Source organism: Mobula birostris, chromosome 7 (genome assembly GCF_030028105.1).
Source record: "Mobula birostris isolate sMobBir1 chromosome 7, sMobBir1.hap1, whole genome shotgun sequence".
Taxonomy (NCBI): Eukaryota; Metazoa; Chordata; class Chondrichthyes; order Myliobatiformes; family Myliobatidae; genus Mobula; species Mobula birostris.
In genome coordinates, this window is record NC_092376.1 from 126,102,657 (window position 1) to 126,120,391 (window position 17,735).

Below are 17,735 nucleotides of genomic sequence, written 5' to 3' on the forward strand. Positions count from 1 at the left end.
ACACAGTTTTTTGTAAGGACTCAAACCATCCTGCAAATATCCCCTAAACCGACGTACCCTTTCAAAATTAAAGTCGTACTTTATCATGACTCATTCGGTTTCGATTGTTATCCTTTTTTCTTCCAATTGCATCAGCTCTTCATCTGTCAGTTCTTGGTGATGGGACGCCAAAACCTCTTCAACATCATGTTCGTCAGCTTCCACAAGCCAAACTCATTTTGTCCTTACTTCGTTCACCACGATCGAAATGCTTAATTATGTCTAGTTTTACGCTAAGTGTAACGCCCTTACGAGCTCTTTTAGGCTTTGCCAATACCATAGAACTCATCTTGCAAACGACTGCTCACAGGCATGTGTTTAAGCAATGCCAGCAAGAATGTCGTTCCAAATCCGGGAGAGAGCAGCTGCTCGGGGCACGCGCTGCCTTTTATCACACGCTGATTTTTTTGCGTGCTGATTTTTTATCGCGCGCTAATTTTTTTCGTAACAGTGAAAACACCTTCTGAAAGCGAAAACAGGGTGTAACAGTGAGGTTTCGTAAAGCAAATGTTCGAAAAGCGGGGGACACCTGTATACATAAAGAGTTGGCCTCCACAGCTGCCTGTGGCAATGATTTCCACAGATCCAGCACTCTCTTTCCAGAGAAATTCCTCCTCATCTCCATTTTAAAAGGATGCCTCTCTATTCTGAGGCTGTTTCCTCTGGTTTTAGACTCTCTCCCCATAGGAAACATCCTGTCCACATCCACTCTATCAAGGCTTTTCATCATTCAATAGGTTTCAATTAGGTCACACCTCATTTTTCTGAATTCCAATGAATACAGGCCCAGAGCCACAAATGCTCTTCATATGACAAGCCATTCAATCCTAGAATCATTTTTGTGAACCTCCTTTGAGCCATCTCCAGTTTCAGCACATCGTTTCTAAGATCAGCGGTGAGCGGTGTGCCACAGGGGTCTGTGCTGGGCCTGCATTTGTTCATGATATACATTAATGATCTGGAAAAGTGTAGTATATCTAAGTTTGCTGATGAAACTAAATTGAGTGAAAAAAACAAATTGTGCAGAGGATACAGAGAGTCTGCAAAGAGATACAGATAGGTTAAGTGAGTGGGCGGGGGTCTGGCAGATGGAGTACAACGTTGGTAGATGTGAGGTCATCCACTTTGGAAGGAAAAACAGAATTTCATGGTAAAAGATTGCAGCATGCTACTGTGCAGAGGGACTTGGGAGTGCTTGTGCGTGAATCACAAAAGGTTGGTTTACAGGTGCAGCAGGCTATCAAGAAGACAAATGGAATGTTGGCCTTCATTGCTACAGGGATTGAATTTAAGAGTAGGGAGATTAAAAAATAAATGTACAGGGTGAGGCAGCATCTAGAGTACTACATGCAGTTCTGGTCCCCTTACTTGAAGAAGGATATACTGGATTTGGAGTTGGTGCAGAGGAAGTTTGCCAGGTTGATTCCAAAGATGAGGGGGTTAGACTATAAGGAGAAGTTGAGTCGCTTGAGACGGTACTCGCTGGAATTCGGAAAAATGAGAGGAGGTTGTATAGAAACATATAAAATTATGAAAAGGATAGATAAGATAGAGGCAGGATAGTTGTTTCCACTGGTAGGTGAAACTAGAACTTAGGGGATGTAGCCTGAAGATTCAAGGGAGTAAATTTAGGACAGATAAAGAGAAACTGCTTTTCCCAAAGAATCGTGAAGCTGCGGAATTCTCTGCCTAGTGAAGCAGTGGATGCCACCTCAGTAAATATTTTTAAGACAAGTTTGGATAGATTTTTGCATGGTAGGGGAATTAAGGGTTGGGGGGGAAAGACAGGTAGGTGGAGATGAGTCCATGGTCCGATCTGCCATGATCTTATCGAATGGCCAAGCAGACTGGATGGGCCAGATGGCCTACTCCAGCTCCTATTTCTTATGTTCTTGTTTTAACTACCACCAACATATCACCTGTGGAGCCAGAGGAGCCAACACACTTATACCACCATCAAAAACGCTTACTGTGCCATCCCACACTCGTACTTCAGAAAGTCCAATCAACTGGCTGCACTTCTACTCCCAGTGTATAGGCAGAGATTAAAGATTGCCAGCATCAGTAGTGAGGACCATGAAGGTACGATCAAGGGAGGTAGGGGAACGCTTGCAGGACTGCTTTGAGGCGGTGGACTGGACATTATTCAGGGATTCATCTCTGAGTCAGAATGAATACGCTATAGTTGTCATTGACTTTATCAAGACCTGTATGCATGAGTGTGTGCCTTCGAGAACTGTTCCAGAGTTGCCGTATAGTAGTTAACTTCCAGTTAAGTTAGTCATTTGAATATTTTTTCGCTATTGTTGAGCAGAGTTTAATAAGTGTTTTTATAAAACCTGCCTCAATTAATAATTCATTGTTGCCGATCACGTGACACAACAACACAACTATTGTTGGTAGAACTTCAGATGGTGATGTGGAGGTGTACAAGAATGAGATAGATCAACTGGTTGAGTGGTGTCACAGCACTAACCTTGCACTCAACATGAAGTCAAGGGAACATGCACCAGTCCTCCTCATGGGATCAGAAGTGGAAAGGGTGAGCAGTTTCGAGTACCTGGATGTCAGCATCTCTGAGGATCTATCCTCGGCCCAGCATATTGATGCAATTACAAAGAAGGCACTACAGCAGCTAAATTCCATTAGGAGTTTGAGGAGAATTGGTATGTCACCAGACATTCACAAATTTTTACTGAAATACTGTGGAGAGCAGTCTAATGGGTTGCATCACTATGGCATGGAGGGGCCACTGCACAGGATCAGAAAAGGCTTCTGATCCTCAGCTGGCTCCATCATGGGCACTAACCTTTCCAGCTTCCAGGACACTTCCAATCCTTCAAAAATCTGGCATCCGTCATGAAGGACCCATAGCACCCAGTACATGCCCTCTTCTATTTGATACCATCAAGGAGGAGGTACAGAGCCTGAAGGCACAGACTCAACGTTTCAAGAACAGCTTCTTCCCCTCCACCATCAGATCTCTGAATGGACAATGAACCCAACACTACCTCAGTAATTTTTTCCTCTCTTTTGTACTAATTTTATTTACTTTATTATATATACTTATTGTAATTTATAGTTTTTATTGTTACATACTGCTGCCGCAAAGCAACAAATCTTATAACATATGCCAGTGATATTAAACTTGATTGTGGTCCTTGAGGTAAATTGAGAGATCAGGGCTTGACCTTCAGTGTATGAGGTCCTTTCAAGAGTTTTATAATGATGGTGGTATGTGTTCTCAAACTTTTATATCTACCCAATTGAAACTAAATAATCTGACTATTTCTCTAAATAACTTGAGGACACATATTCTATAAAATGTACTTTTATATCCTGCAGCTGCTCACAATTTCAATGGTTGCTTAACCATCTTCAACTTGAATGGGATGAGAAAAGAGAATTATAGAATTGTCTTTGACATCCCTAGCAAGGACAAGCTTGGAAGTTTTTCTCCATCTTAGCCAGTATCCTATCACTGAACTGTATATTAGATTAAACAAATGTTCACTGTATGTTTTTAATTGCTGAATACCTTGAGTTGCTTAGTAAGTGCTATTTCATGACTCTTAGCAGGCACCTAGTTTCTTGACTGTGTTCTTGGACATAATATTATTGTACAGATTTCCCCAACAGCTCCACTCCAGCATGTTTCTGTTCTTTATCATTCTTTTTCCCTTCCATATCAATCCCACTTACTGATGTTCTGAGTGATATCCTTCATTAACAGCATTTTTATGCTGCTCTTTCTGGCAGTGCTGCCCCCTTTTGCATTTGATTTCTATCTTTGAAATATCAAAGACTCTGCAATATTTCTTCTTTAGAATTGGTTAGCTCAAACTCCTTGACTACATTTTGTGCTCCTAATGTGCCTATTGTTATGTAAGTGCTTCCAGTAAATTGCCTATATTATTACCATTTTACAATTTTCCCTCATAATTTGGTCTTCTTTCATTAATGCATAATAACAAATAAAGAGTCATAACTTTGACATTGTATCTTGCCTAGTATTGCCCAGATCATTAAACAGGTTGGCAAGGTTTTTTTCTGTGCTTTAACTATACTGTTCAATATCGTTGACTTGTTAAATTTTTTGATTTCACCTTGTCTAAAACTTTTCCTGCATCTATCAATGCAGCAATTGCTACTTCCAAATTCCCACCCTGCCATCATGTTACCAGACCCACCTTTTTAGTTTAAACCCCTACACGTATTGATTACCTCCTGATTTAAACAGAGCTCTTCCTAATGGAGTACTTCCCTCATTAACTAGTACTTATGCTGTTAGTCCAAAAATCAAAGCCTTATTTCCAATTACCCACCCTTTGAGCAATGCATTTGACAGTCTCCTCAATTTCAAAGTACAAGTACAAGGTAAATTTATTATCAAAGTACATGCATATGTGTCATCGTGTGCGCCCAAAATTTGTTTTCTTGCGGGCATACACAGTAAATCCAAGAAACAATAGAACTAATAAAAGATCACACACAAATAGGACAGACAAACAATCAATGTGCAAGAGACAAAGAACTGTGCAAATACAACAGAAAATAAATAACTAAGTAGAGAAGTAAGCAATAATTATCAAGAACATGAGATGAAGAGCCCTTGAAGTTGAGTCCATATGTTGTGGAATCAGCTCAGTGATGAGGTGAGTTAAGTTATCTGCTCTGGTTTAGGAGCCCAAAGGTTCAGGGTAATAACTGTTCCTGAACCTGGTGATGTGGGACCTGAGGCTCCTGTACCACCTTCCTGGTGGCAGCAGTAAGATGAGAGCATGGCCTGGGTGGTGGTGGTTCTTGATGATGGATGCTGCTTTCCTGCGACAGCCCTCTGTGTAGAGGTGCTCAGTAATGGAGAGGGCTTTACCCGTGATGGATTGGCCCTCTGCTGGTTTCTACAAAGCTCCGTTGATTATCTTTTAGATTGTTTTTTCATCCGCTCCACTGCTGTCGTATCCTCTCTTACGTTGCCATTTGGTGAACTTCCCAGCCAGACCAGCTTCCCATAAAATGGCAAAACAATTTCTGAAGTTAGCATTAAAGTAGTAGTGGTAAGTGTGCCTGTGTAAAATCTTGCCCCAATAGTTACAACATTTTCTGAAAAATTTAAATAATATGTTCAAAAATACAATTGTAATCAAAAATCTTAACCAATTTTTTTTGAGGTAGAATTAGTGTTAAGCTAATTGTGCATGAAATATATGTACAAAATATTTAGGTTTTTTTATCCATTTTAATTTTTGTTTATCTTTCTTATTACAGCTTAGTATTTGCTACGCCTCTTTGTTGTGCATTGTTCCCACAGAAAAGGTAAGAAACCAGTTCGTGTGTATCATGCTTGGTAAGGTTTTGCATCTTAAGAACTGTTATAGATATTTTATCTTTATATGAATGTAAGGAGTTGAAGTTCAAATCTTACAGCTTTTTAACCCATCATGTTCATGTTGATAATAGTGTTCAGTTACACTAACCCTATAATTTACTCTCCCCTTATTCCCATCAACACTACACAGATAAAACTTAATAATCCAGCATGCTCAGGACTTTAGTGCCAGACTAGTAGATTTTCCACATTATCAAATGTGATTTGATGAATTCCTCAATATATTTTTGCACATCATTATAACAAATTTCACAATGGAACTAGTAAGATTAAAGGAAGCTTGGAAATGGAACATTGGTAATTGGACAGAGAATGCAGGAATTCAGGCCCCAGTAAGTTAGATGCCAAACCATCAGAATTTGTAAACAGCTGGATAGGGGGTTATTGAAATTTTACTGTACTCACCTATACATTGGGTGCAACTTACATTGGCCAGTTAATTTACCAATCTGCAAGTCAAGTCAAATTTATTTATAAAGCACATTTGAAAACAACCCATGTTGACCAAAGTGCTGTACAAACCATAACAGGTAGCTAAAATCACAAATACAAGAAACACAGATATAAGCAACAAGGCACACAGCTTATAGGCATAAAATAAAAAACACATGAGCCTAAGCACAAGCCAAAGATCAGCCACATCTGGAAGATTGAAATGCCAATGAATAAAAGTAAGTTTTGAGCCTGGACTTAAAAGATTCAATGGAGGGGGCAGATCTGATAGGGAGGGGAATGTCTAGGGGCTACAACAGCAAAGGCGCGGTCACCCCGAACTTAAATTTAGATCATGGGACAGCCAGGAACCCCAAGTCAGCCGACCTGAGGGACCTGGAAGTAGAATAAAGGGTTAGAAGGTCTGCGATATAGGAGGGGGCCAGCCCATTTAGGGCTTTAAAAACAAAGAGGAGAACCTTAAAATCAATTCTAAACTGTACTGGTAGCCAGTGGAGCGAGGCCAGGATAGAAGTAATATGGTCCCTCTTCCGGGCACCTGTTAGGAGCCTGGCTGTGGCCTTCTGGACCAGTTGCAGGCGTGACAGGGATGACTGACTAATCCCAGTATACAGGAAGTTGGAGTAGTCCAAGCGGGAGGATATAAGGGCGGGGATGACTTTCTCGAGTTCTTTGAAAGAGAGAAAGGACTTGATTTTGGCAATAGTACAAAGCTGGAAAAAACTGGCTTTCACTACTGCATTAACTTGCTTGTCAAACTTAAAGGCGGAATCAAATATTACACCAAGGTTTTTGACGTGGGGTTTGACAAGGATGGACAGGTTACCAAGACTGTCGGTAAGTCTCAGTAATGTACAGTAGAAGCAATAAAAATCATGGTCAGATCGCTAGAGCAGTGAGGCAGAGATGCTCTACCAGCTGCATGACTGAGTCACTTTCTCCTTAGGTTCTGCTCCATTTTGTTTTAACTTCTGGCTTTCTGGTGAAGGTATCAAAAGTTTTGGTGGAGCTCTGTTTTGCTTTTCAGAATTATTAATACCTAACAAGCTGATTAAAATACACCAGAGAAGTATGAAACACATTGATCAATGGACTGATAAAATGGTGTGCAGTATTTGGGGCTAGGAAAATGTCATTTAAGTATAGGGGAGTTATAACCATAGCAACTTGTATTTAGTAAACATAACATGCACACTGGAGTTCCAACTATGTAGAATTGTGCTGGCTGTAAATGGCAGTTCCAATGGGATCCACCAGCATTTAGCTGCTGCCAGGCAGGTGATTCCTAGACTTGCACTTATTAAGTCAGGGTTAAACTGACAAGTACATGTATTGTTCATCTGGAATCAAACCATAGAGCCCATTTGTGCTGTGATTCCCTGGCACCATACTCAGAAATCCTTCTCCACAACCTAGGCCAGACAGAGCTGGCATAGGATATAAATCACCATTCATTTTAATGGGGATTCCAGATCTGGAGGTTGAAGAAATAATTAAACATATATCTCTTGATCTGTTATTACTGACTTCTAAATGTCACTGATTATCATACATTTAAAAACTATTATAATAAAGTGATAGGATGGAGAAGTTCCATTCCCAGCCTTGTCAAAGGTAGCAGCTCATTCTCAGAACAGGGCCTCAGCTATAAGCTGATTGAGCACTTGCCACCCAGCGGCAGAGTGTCAGCTCATATGACTCTTCATATCCAAACCTGGCAAGTACAGTAGGCAGGGTCTTTGAGTAGCAAATCCAAACAATGAGGCGAGGCCAGCTTGGTTAGGCCCATTATTGTAGTAATGTCATTAGATTAGTGGTCCAGAGATCCACCATGGAAACATGAGAAAATGAATTCAATATATTTAGCCATTAGTAGGCTTGCACCAGACCAGTTAAAACTTGACACAGGTACAGTCTACACATAACTTTTGACATGTATTTTACAGCTAATTCTCAATTTAATTTTGTTAAATTGGCTTCTTTGTCTTTTGTACTTTCTCCATTTTCTTTAATTCCGAATGACTGTTCCCCCAGTTTTTAGAACCTTAATATTTACCATGTCAGGGGATGAAATAGTGGATTCTACATCTATCATTTTAATGCGAACAAATGCTACCTACATTCATTATAAACTGACTGGTTTTATGATCCTACATTACAAAGTAGCTACACTTCAGAACAATTTAATAACTAATAACTGTGATCGTGAGGAATCTGTCTCTGGCGACAAACTGTTGACCGATATGCTTGAGAAACCTACCGAATCCCATGGCTATCTTGACTATACCTCTTCTCATCCTGTCCCCTGTAAAAAAAACCATTTTATTCCCTTTTCTCAGTTCCTTTGTCTCCACTGTATCTGCTCCCAGGATGAGGCTTTCACGTAACCATATAACAATTGCAGCACGGAAACAGGCCATCTCGGCCCTTCTAGTCCATGCCGAACTCTTACTCTCACAAATGGCAGGGCATCTATCTACAATGGAGATGAGGAGGAATTTTTTTAGCCAGAGGGTGGTGAATCTGTGGAATTCGTTGCCACAGGAGGCCATGTCATTGAGTATATTCAAGGCAAAGATTGATAGATTTTTGATTAATCAGGGCATGAAGGGATACAGGGAGAAATCAGGAGATTGGGGCTCAGAGGGAAGTGATGAAATGGCGGAGCAGACTCGATGGGCCAAATTCCAGGACAGGTCCTCCTTCTTCAAAAGTGGGGTTTCGGGTTTCCCTCCCTCACACCTTTGTTGCTGCTCTCACCCGCATCTCCTCCATTTTCTACACATCTGCACTCACTCCATCTTCCTCCCGCCTTAACATAGAGCTTCTCTTGTCCATATAAACTATACCCATGAGCCTCCAGATCCGACACATCATATTGAACAGCTTTCTCCTTGTCCAAAGGGATCCTACCATTAAACACATCTATTCATCCTTCCCCACTAATCTCCTTCCCAGAACTTATCCCTGTAAGTAGCCAAAGTGCTGCACCTGCCCATTCACCTCCTCCCTCAGCTCCATTCAAGATCCCAAGCAGTCTTTCCATGTGAGGCAAAACATCACCTGTGAATCTGCTGGGGTCATCTGTTGTATCTGGTGCTCCCGAAATGGCTTCTTCTACATTGGTGAGACCCGTCATAAATTGGGGGGGACCGCTTCATGGAGCACCTCAGCACCATCCACCAAAAACGGGACATCCCGGTGGCCCAACATTTTAATTCCTATTCCCATTCTCATTCCAACATGTTGGTCCGTGGCCTCTTCTTGTGCCACAATGAAGCCACCCTCTGGGGGGAGGAACAACACCTTAGATTCCATCTGGGTAGCCTGCAACCAGATGGCATGAATATTGATTTCTCACCTGCCGTGTGGGTGCTCCACCTCCTTCCCTTTCTCCTATACTTCACTCTCCTCTCCATCTCCAGTTCTTTGTTTCCTACCCACCTGGCTTCACCTATCACCTTCTAGCTATCCTCATGTCCCTCCCCTCACCTTTTTATTCTGCCATTTTCCCCTTCAGTCCTGAAGAAGAGTCTCGGCCTGAAACGTCAACTGTTAATTCACTTCCATTGATGCTGCCTAACTTGCTGAATTCCTCCAGCATTTTGTCTATGTTGCATCAGATATAATATCACTGACATATGTCATGAAATTTGTTGTTTTCTGGTAGTAGTACATTGCATACATAGTAAAAAAACAAAAAATTACAATAAGTATATATAAAAAATAAATAAGTAGTGCAAAAAGAGGGAAAAAAATACTGACGGAGTGTTCATGGATTCATTGTCATTCAAAAATCTGCTAGTGATGGGGAAAGAGCTATTCCAGAAATGTTGAGTGTGTGTCTTCAGGCTCCTCCTTCGTGGAAGCAATGAGTCAAAAAACAGCAGCCTGGCTTAGTTATTACTATTACCCAGGTGATCCAAAGCCAAGTTTGCTTCCGCCATAGACCTATTGTGGTGAAAGGCAAATTACAGCAGGTCCAGGTCCAGGTCCAGGTCCTTGCTTAGGCAGCAGTTAATTCTAGCCATGATCAACCTCTCAAAAGACATCAGCACAGCAGATGTGAATCCCACTGGGTGATCGTCGTTGAGGCCACTCACCCTGCTGTTCTTGGGCACTGGTGCAATTGTCCTTTTGAAGGGGGTGGGAAATTCCAACTGCAACAGTGAGAGATTGAAGATGTATTTGAACACTCCTGCAAATTGGTTGGCACAGATTATCAGAGCCCTGCCAGGTACACCATCAGGGCCTCATGCCTTGTGAGTGTTTGCCCTCTTGAAAGGTGTTCTGACATCTGCCTCCAAGACAGAGATCACAGTCACCAGATGCATCAGGGATTCACACAGGTGTAGTTTTGTGTTCCATCGGGGTCAGTGTTGGGACCACCTCTTTTCATGTTAAATTTTAATGATTTGGATGACAGAATTGATGACTTTGTGATCAAATTTGTAGACAATACAAAGATAGGTGGAGGGTCAGGTAATGTTGAGGAAGCGGGGAGTCTGCATGATGACTTGGACATATTCATAGTCATAGTCATACTTTATTGATCCCGGGGGATATTGGTTTTCGTTACAGTTGCACCATAAATAATAAATAGTAATAAAACCATAAATAGTTAAATAGTAATATGTAAATTATGCCAGTAAGTAAGTCCAGGACAAGCCTATTGGCTCAGGGTTTCTGACCCTCCAAGGGAGGAGTTGTAAAGTTTGATGGCCACAGGCAGGAATGACTTCCTATGACGCTCTGTGTTGCACCTCGGTGGAATGAGTCTCTGGCTGAATGTACTCCTGTGCCCAACTAGTGCATTATGTAGTGGATGGGAAACATTGTCCAAGATGGCATGCAACTTGGACAGCATCCTCTTTTCAGACACCACCATCAGAGAGTCCAGTTCCATCCCTACAACATCACTGGCCTTACAAATGAGTTTGTTGATTCTGTTGGTGTCTGCTACCCTCAGCCTGCTGCCCCAGCACACAACAGCAAACATGATAGCACTGGCCACCGCAGACTCGTAGAACATCCTCAGCATTGTCCGGCAGATGTTAAAGGACCTCAGTTTCCTCAGGAAATAGAGACAGTTCTGACCCTTCTTGTAGACAGCCTCAGTGTTCTTTGACCAGTCCAGTTTATTGTCAATTCGTATCCCCAGGGATTTGTAATCCTCCACCATGTCCACCCTGACCCCTGGATGGAAACAGGGGTCACCGGTACCTTAGCTCTCTTCAGGTCTACCACCAGCTCCTTAGTCTTTTTCATATTAAGCTGCAGATAATTCTGCCCACACCATGTGACAAAGTTTCCTATCGTAGCCCTGTACTCAGCCTCATCTCCCTTGCTGATGCATCCAACTATAGCAGAGTCATCAGAAAACTTCTGAAGATGACAAGACTCTGTGCAGTAGTTGAAGTCCGAGGTGTAAATGGTGAAGAGAAAGGGAGACAAGACAGTCCCCTGTGGAGCCCCAGTGCTGCTGATCACTCTGTCGGACACACGGTGTTGTAAGCATATTAGGAGAATAGTCAAATAAGTCTATGGCCTTGAACTTTAGTAAAAGGAAAAAAAGGCCTACACTTTTCTAAACGGGAAGAAAATTCAAATATCAGAGGTACAAGTGGACTAGGGACTCGTGCAGAATTTTCTAAAGGTTAACTTGCAGACTGAGTCAGTGGTAAGGAAGGCAAATGCAATGTTAGCATTCATTTCAAGAAGCCTAGAATATCAAAATAAGAATATGATGCTGAGGCTTTGTCAGGCATTGGTCAGATTGCACTGGGGTTATTGTGGGCCCCATATCTAAGAAAAGATATACTGGCATTGGAGAGGGTCCAGAGGTTTATAAGATTGATTCCAGGAATGAAAGGGTTAACAAATGCGCACTTGATGTCTGTGGGTGTGTATTTACTGGAGTTTGGAAGAATGAGAGGGGATCTCATTGAAACCTATTGAATATTGAAATATGTATATAGAGTAGATGTGGAGAGGAATTTCCTATAGTGGGAGAGTCTAGGACCTGAAGGCACAGCCTCAGAATAGAGAGACGTCTATTTAGAAAAGCATGAGGAATTTCTTTGGCCAGGGAATGGTGAATCTATGGAAACAACAGGAATTCTGCAGATGCTGGAAATTCAAGCAACACACATCAAAGTTGCTGGTGAACGCAGCAGGCCAGGCAGCATCTGTAGGAAGAGGTGCAGTCGACGTTTCAGGCCGAGACCCTTCGTCAGGACTAACTGAAGGAAGAGTGAGTAAGGGATTTGAAAGTTGGAGGGGGAGGGGGAGATCAAAAATGATAGGAGAAGACAGGAGGGGGAGGGATAGAGCCAAGAGCTGGACAGGTGATGGGCAAAAGGAGATACGAGAGGATCATGGGACAGGAGGTCCGGGAAGAAAGACGGGGGGGGGGGGGCCCAGAGGATGGGCAAGAGGTATATTCAGAGGGACATAGGGAGAAAAAGGAGAGTGAGAGAAAGAATGTGTGCATAAAAATAAGTAACAGATGGAGTACCAGGGGGAGGTGGGGCCTTAGCGGAAGTTAGAGAAGTCGATGTTCATGCCATCAGGTTGGAGGCTACCCAGACGGAATATAAGGTGTTGTTCCTCCAACCTGAGTGTGGCTTCATCTTTACAGTAGAGGAGGCTGTGGATAGACATGTCAGAATGGGAATGGGATGTGGAATTAAAATGTGTGGCCACTGGGAGATCCTGCTTTCTCTGGCGGACAGAGCGTGGATGTTCAGCAAAGCGGTCTCCCAGTCTGCGTCGGGTCTTGCCAATATATAAAAGGCCACATCGGGAGCACCGGACGCAGTATACCAGTGGCCACACATTTTAATTGATATACTCTCCCTCTCCCTCTCCTCCCTCTGTTCTTCTCACTATACTCCTTGCCCATCCTCTGGGCTTCCCCTCTCCCCCTTTCTTTCTTCCTAGGCCTCCCGTCCCATGATCCTCTCCCTTCTCCAGCCTCCTATCCCTTTTGCCAATCTACTTTCCAGCTCTTAGCTCCATCCCTCCCCCTCCTGTTGTCTATCATTTTAGATCTCCCCCTTCCCCCTCCCACTTTCAAACCTCTTTCTATCTCTTCTTTCCGTTAGTCCTGACGGAGGGTCTCGGCCCGAAACATCGACTGTACCTCTTCCTATAGATGCTGCCTGGCCTGCTGCGTTCACCAGCATTTTTTGTGTACATTACCCTTAAACTTATTTTTCTAATTAAGTTTCATCTGCATCATGTTATTCTGTTCCTTTATCCTATGTAATACCTGGCAAATTTTTACAGTGGTCCACCTCTGAGTTAACTGTTACTTTTAATCAAGAGGTAAAGAGACTCTCTATTAATCTGATACATTAGCATTCTTTTGATCTCTGCCTTTGTCAATTACCTGGAATTGTTCAGATAAAGCTTTCAATTCATACAGAGAATTGGCTTGCCCAGGGCACAACCTGAGATTTTAACCAGACCAAAATGACCAGGAAAAAGTAATTTAAAATAGATTACAATCTCAACTTTATTTAATTTAATTCTGTTTTGGTGTCACTTATTTGTCAAAAAATATTTAATGCTTTATTTAATTTACTTTAGCCATGGTTGTCTTAACTTGCATGTCATGGCTCTATAACGCCAGCCAATAGTGTTGTGGCATCCACACTGGACTTCGGGGTGAATGGTCCTGGGGGTTTGAATCTGGCTGGCTCCTTGCACAGTTTACATCCGTGCTGGGTTGACCATCAAGCTAGCAACTTGGCCTTGTAAAAAGCAGACAAATGCTAAAGAAACAGCAAGATTGCCACCCGATGTGCCACTTGGCGCGGAGAGGAACAACCACGAGGCTCCATAAAAGTACTTCTTTAAAAAAAAATAATTCTCCTTTATCTCCAGTTTTAAAATTCTGGATGTAATTTTCCATATTTGAACATACTGACCATGAATTAACTATCAGTATTTCAGTTGTGTTAAATATTCACAAATAATCTACTCCAAAGCTCAGATTCTGGCAAAACAGTTTGTACGCTTCAGGTCAGGATTGAGAGCCTATACTGTATTTGACTACATAGTAAAGAAGATCAAAAGATAACTCCTCCAGAGGCTGTAATCATATATGATATAAAGATGGTTGTGGCAATTAAAACCATCATGGCTCCAATACATCACTGCAGGAGTTCCTGAGGATTGGGTATATATAAGGCAGAGGTTGATAGGTTCTTGATTATTCAGATATGAAAGTTTACAGGGAGAAGGCAGGAGAATGGGGTTGAGGGGGATAATAAGTTAGCCACTGTGGGCTGAATAGCCTAATTCTGCTCCTTTGTCTTAGGGTCTTACATCTGCAATTACGTATCTAACAACAGTTTTTTCCACCGGTGGCCTGATAAAACAGTGAACAATTTATTGCTTCTAACATTGAGCTCTATATACAAATCTTTTGTTAATAAAACAGATCAAGTCAGCTATCTTCAATTCTGGACAAATGTCAGGACTGAAATGCAAGGTAATAAGCATCTTGAACAGGGGAAAGCCCAGCCTTGTCTCCCAGTGTAATAACCTTAAATATCAACACCACTGTTGAGTCTGTGAATTCCCTAATAAGTAATCATAGATTTATATGCCATCTGAGCAGAAAGGAATGCCTTCTCAGTAGTAGAATATAACATTATCAACACGGTAGTGAAGACAATGAAACTGTATTCTGAAGAAAGCAAATGTAGAAAAATCATGGCCAAAGTTATGGAGAAATCAGAAAATAATAATTTTATAATTGAGGCTACGTCTACACTACGCCGGATAATTTTGAAAACACCGGTTTCGAGTAAAAACGACAGGCGTCCACACTAAGTGTTTTTCAAAATATCTCCGTCCACATTAGTCGGATATTTGGGCGAATCTGCTCCTACTGGGCATGCGCAGGACACACAGAAAACAAACGAAGAGGAAACGGTATACTTGGTGCGCGTTTGTCCAGTTACAGAGTAGAAAAACTTTAAAGGGATTGCTCTTGGCTCTCACGCAGGAGGACTTAAAACTAAAAAAAAACAAATACTGGAGCGTATGGAGGCAACTGACAGGGAGTTCACAGACAGTATGACCTGGCTGATGACGAACATTGAAAAATTGACTAACTCTGTTGCATTAATAAAGCACCTTGTTAATAAAGCAGTGTTATCTTGTATTTCCATACAATGTTACATCAGGCTGTTACACATCTATTGTCAGAGAAGTACTTGCATAAGTAGGTAAGCCACCTTCATACAAGCAAGGACAGAAAACAGGGCAAAGTGAGTATACTTATTCATTCAGTAAGCAATGGGTCAAAGTATTTGGTGAGTACATTTCTAACTCTTCTGGCTTCGTCTCTTTGCTGTCTGTTCTGAAATTGTTAGGTTATGTGGAGGGTTGCGTTCAAGAAAACAACGAAATGCTGCGCTGCGGCCATCTGTTCCAGCACGTCATGACAGCGTTTCTAAATAGTCAAAAAAGCTCACTTTACAATTTAACTCTCACGCCGTTCACACCAACTGTGCGTTATAACAGCCGTACGGCAGTGCTTGCGCAGTACCAAGCAGAAGCAGAAAAAGCATTATTGTTGTGGTATTGTCATAACAACATTTTTAAATCTTTCCATTTACCCCTTACACACTACAACAGATATTAGGCGTTTTCAGATGTATTCACTCTGGAGACCGTTTCTGAAAATCTCCGTTTTCAGGGGATGAAAACGCTGCTTTAGTGTGGACAGAGGGTCAAAACGAAGAGAAAAGGCTTCGTTTTCAAAATTATCCGGCGTAGTGTGGACATAGCCTAAGTCTTTAGTCATGGGAGCCAACATTAAACAACAATATAATGGGTCAGCAGAACTTCATGTAAACTAGGATGCAAGCAGCAAAGTTTTGGGTATCTTCAAGTAAATGAAGACTAGAACTTGAGAAACTGGCCAGAAGTTCACTGAAATAATTGGTTCTGGAAGTATGGATAAGGGTTTCAGTACAACAGCTGAAGTAAGTGTGAAACAGGGCAGGAAGTAAATCTGGAGAAGGCATTGGTTTTGTGATTGCAAGCTCATTCCAAGATCAAATTCAACACAAAGGCTACAGACTGCCTTTACAGCTTCTGTTACTATGGACAGGCATAGTCAGCTGCTACAAATGAGAGTTTGTGATGAAGGCCAAAGAAAATGAATTTGTTCTTGTCAGTGTTTGGGTAAAGAAATTTTCTGTTCATTCAGTGATGGATTTTGGAAAGCAGTCTGAAAGTTGACGATAACAAGATAAGTGATAGTTGTAGTAGTCATTAAGTCATATGGGTATCACACAAGTGGAAACCACCATCCTGTTTTTGAATGAGATTGCTGAAGGCTGGTAAATACAGACAGAGGAAAGAACCAGCAATGGGTTGTTTTGACAAGACTGACACAGTAGCATGGGAGTGAAAGGGTATAAAGTACTTGAGGTGATCTGGGTACTATGGCTGGATAGAAACGAAAAGAATTGGATTTGTTGTTCCAACTAGCTGAGTGATGGAGGAAAGGGTGTAAAGCAAGATGATGCTGAATGAAAATTTACATACCTGGCTGTTCATTGACATTTTGGCATTCTATGGAAATTATAAACTGTAACTGTCTAAGGATGTCTTTAATTTCTTACAGCTCTATGTCTGTGAGCCATCTTGAGCATGATATTCAAGAAAAAGTTAAGGAGACCAGCCATGGACTGGAATGTGTTTACTTCAACAAAGGATTGTAAAAGCACAAAATGATTGAAGAAAAGCACCAAGCAATCCAGTTTGTAGTGAGTTCAATGTGACAGAATTTTAAAAACTGTGTTTTTGTCTTAACCCATTTGTACTTTTACATAGTTTTTTTCAGAAACCTTATTTAATAATCTAAGAATACTAATCTAAATTAATAATGGTTGATAGTAGTTTCAGATAAGACTGTTTCAAAAAGGCAACAGTTTGTGCTGTCTGCATTTATGTTGTCTGTTTCTAAAATAACTTATACCAGTGTCAACCTCAATCAACTGACATGACACAAAACATTACTACATTGCTCATTTACTACAACTATATTCATCCTGTTAGTGTTTGTACTGTGTTTGTGGTTATACCAAGTGTTAACATTTACTAATTAGATTAGAACAGAAAATAGATCTTGTAACTAGTCAAAATGTTATGCAAATATAATTGTATTAGAAATTAGCATAAACATTTCACTTCAAATTTATGTTTCAGGGCTGTATGTGAAAAGATCAGAAGGTAATTTTCCGTAAGCTAAATTATGTACTGTCTGAGCCTCTGCCACTTGAATAAATTTTAAACTCCAGATTGAGTATAAAGGACTAAATACTTGAAATAATATGGAACTTGATATCTCTGTTCAGAAGATGATAATGGCTTTAATGATTTCATTGGCATGTGCAATAAGCCTACAATGTTGCAGTACAAGCACATTCTTTAAAATATTTTACATTCCTAGATATTTAATGCCTTCAGGATTTTTAAGATTATGTCGTGATTATAGTACAATTTTAATACAAAAAGTATATTGTCTTTGCAATCTTTCAATCAATGAAAGTATTATTTAGATGAAACTGGAAAATAAAACAAAGTGAAACTTCAAGAAAAGATAATACAGTTTTTGTGTGAAATTATTTGTCAAAACACACGTCAAATACTAATGGTGCTGTCATCCATTTTACACAGATGTTGTAAATGAAGAAAACTTCGATATAAAAATGAAATGACTGCAGTTGTCCATGTCAAAATTTGTTTTGGCCTGATAATGCTAATGAAGTAGAAGTGATTGTTATCCTCTTTGATTGTGCTTCAGCTATTCATTTGTTCATGCACT

General features: G+C 41.0%; 1 protein-coding gene across 3 annotated transcripts in view; it reads left to right on the top strand.

The window, feature by feature from the left end:
• The window catches only part of LOC140200809 (sideroflexin-1), an 83,328-nt gene extending 65,829 nt beyond the window's left edge, over positions 1 to 17,499 (top strand). For 2 of the 3 annotated variants that reach the window (XM_072264430.1, XM_072264429.1), the window contains 2 exons: positions 5,308 to 5,355; positions 16,533 to 17,499. In XM_072264430.1, the coding sequence (XP_072120531.1) occupies positions 5,308 to 5,355; positions 16,533 to 16,629 (145 nt within the window). In that variant the 3' untranslated portion in view covers positions 16,630 to 17,499. The remainder of the gene's footprint in view (positions 1 to 5,307; positions 5,356 to 16,532) is intronic. The other variant, XM_072264431.1, reaches the window with a different exon arrangement.
• Positions 17,500 to 17,735: the final 236 nt, after the last annotated feature.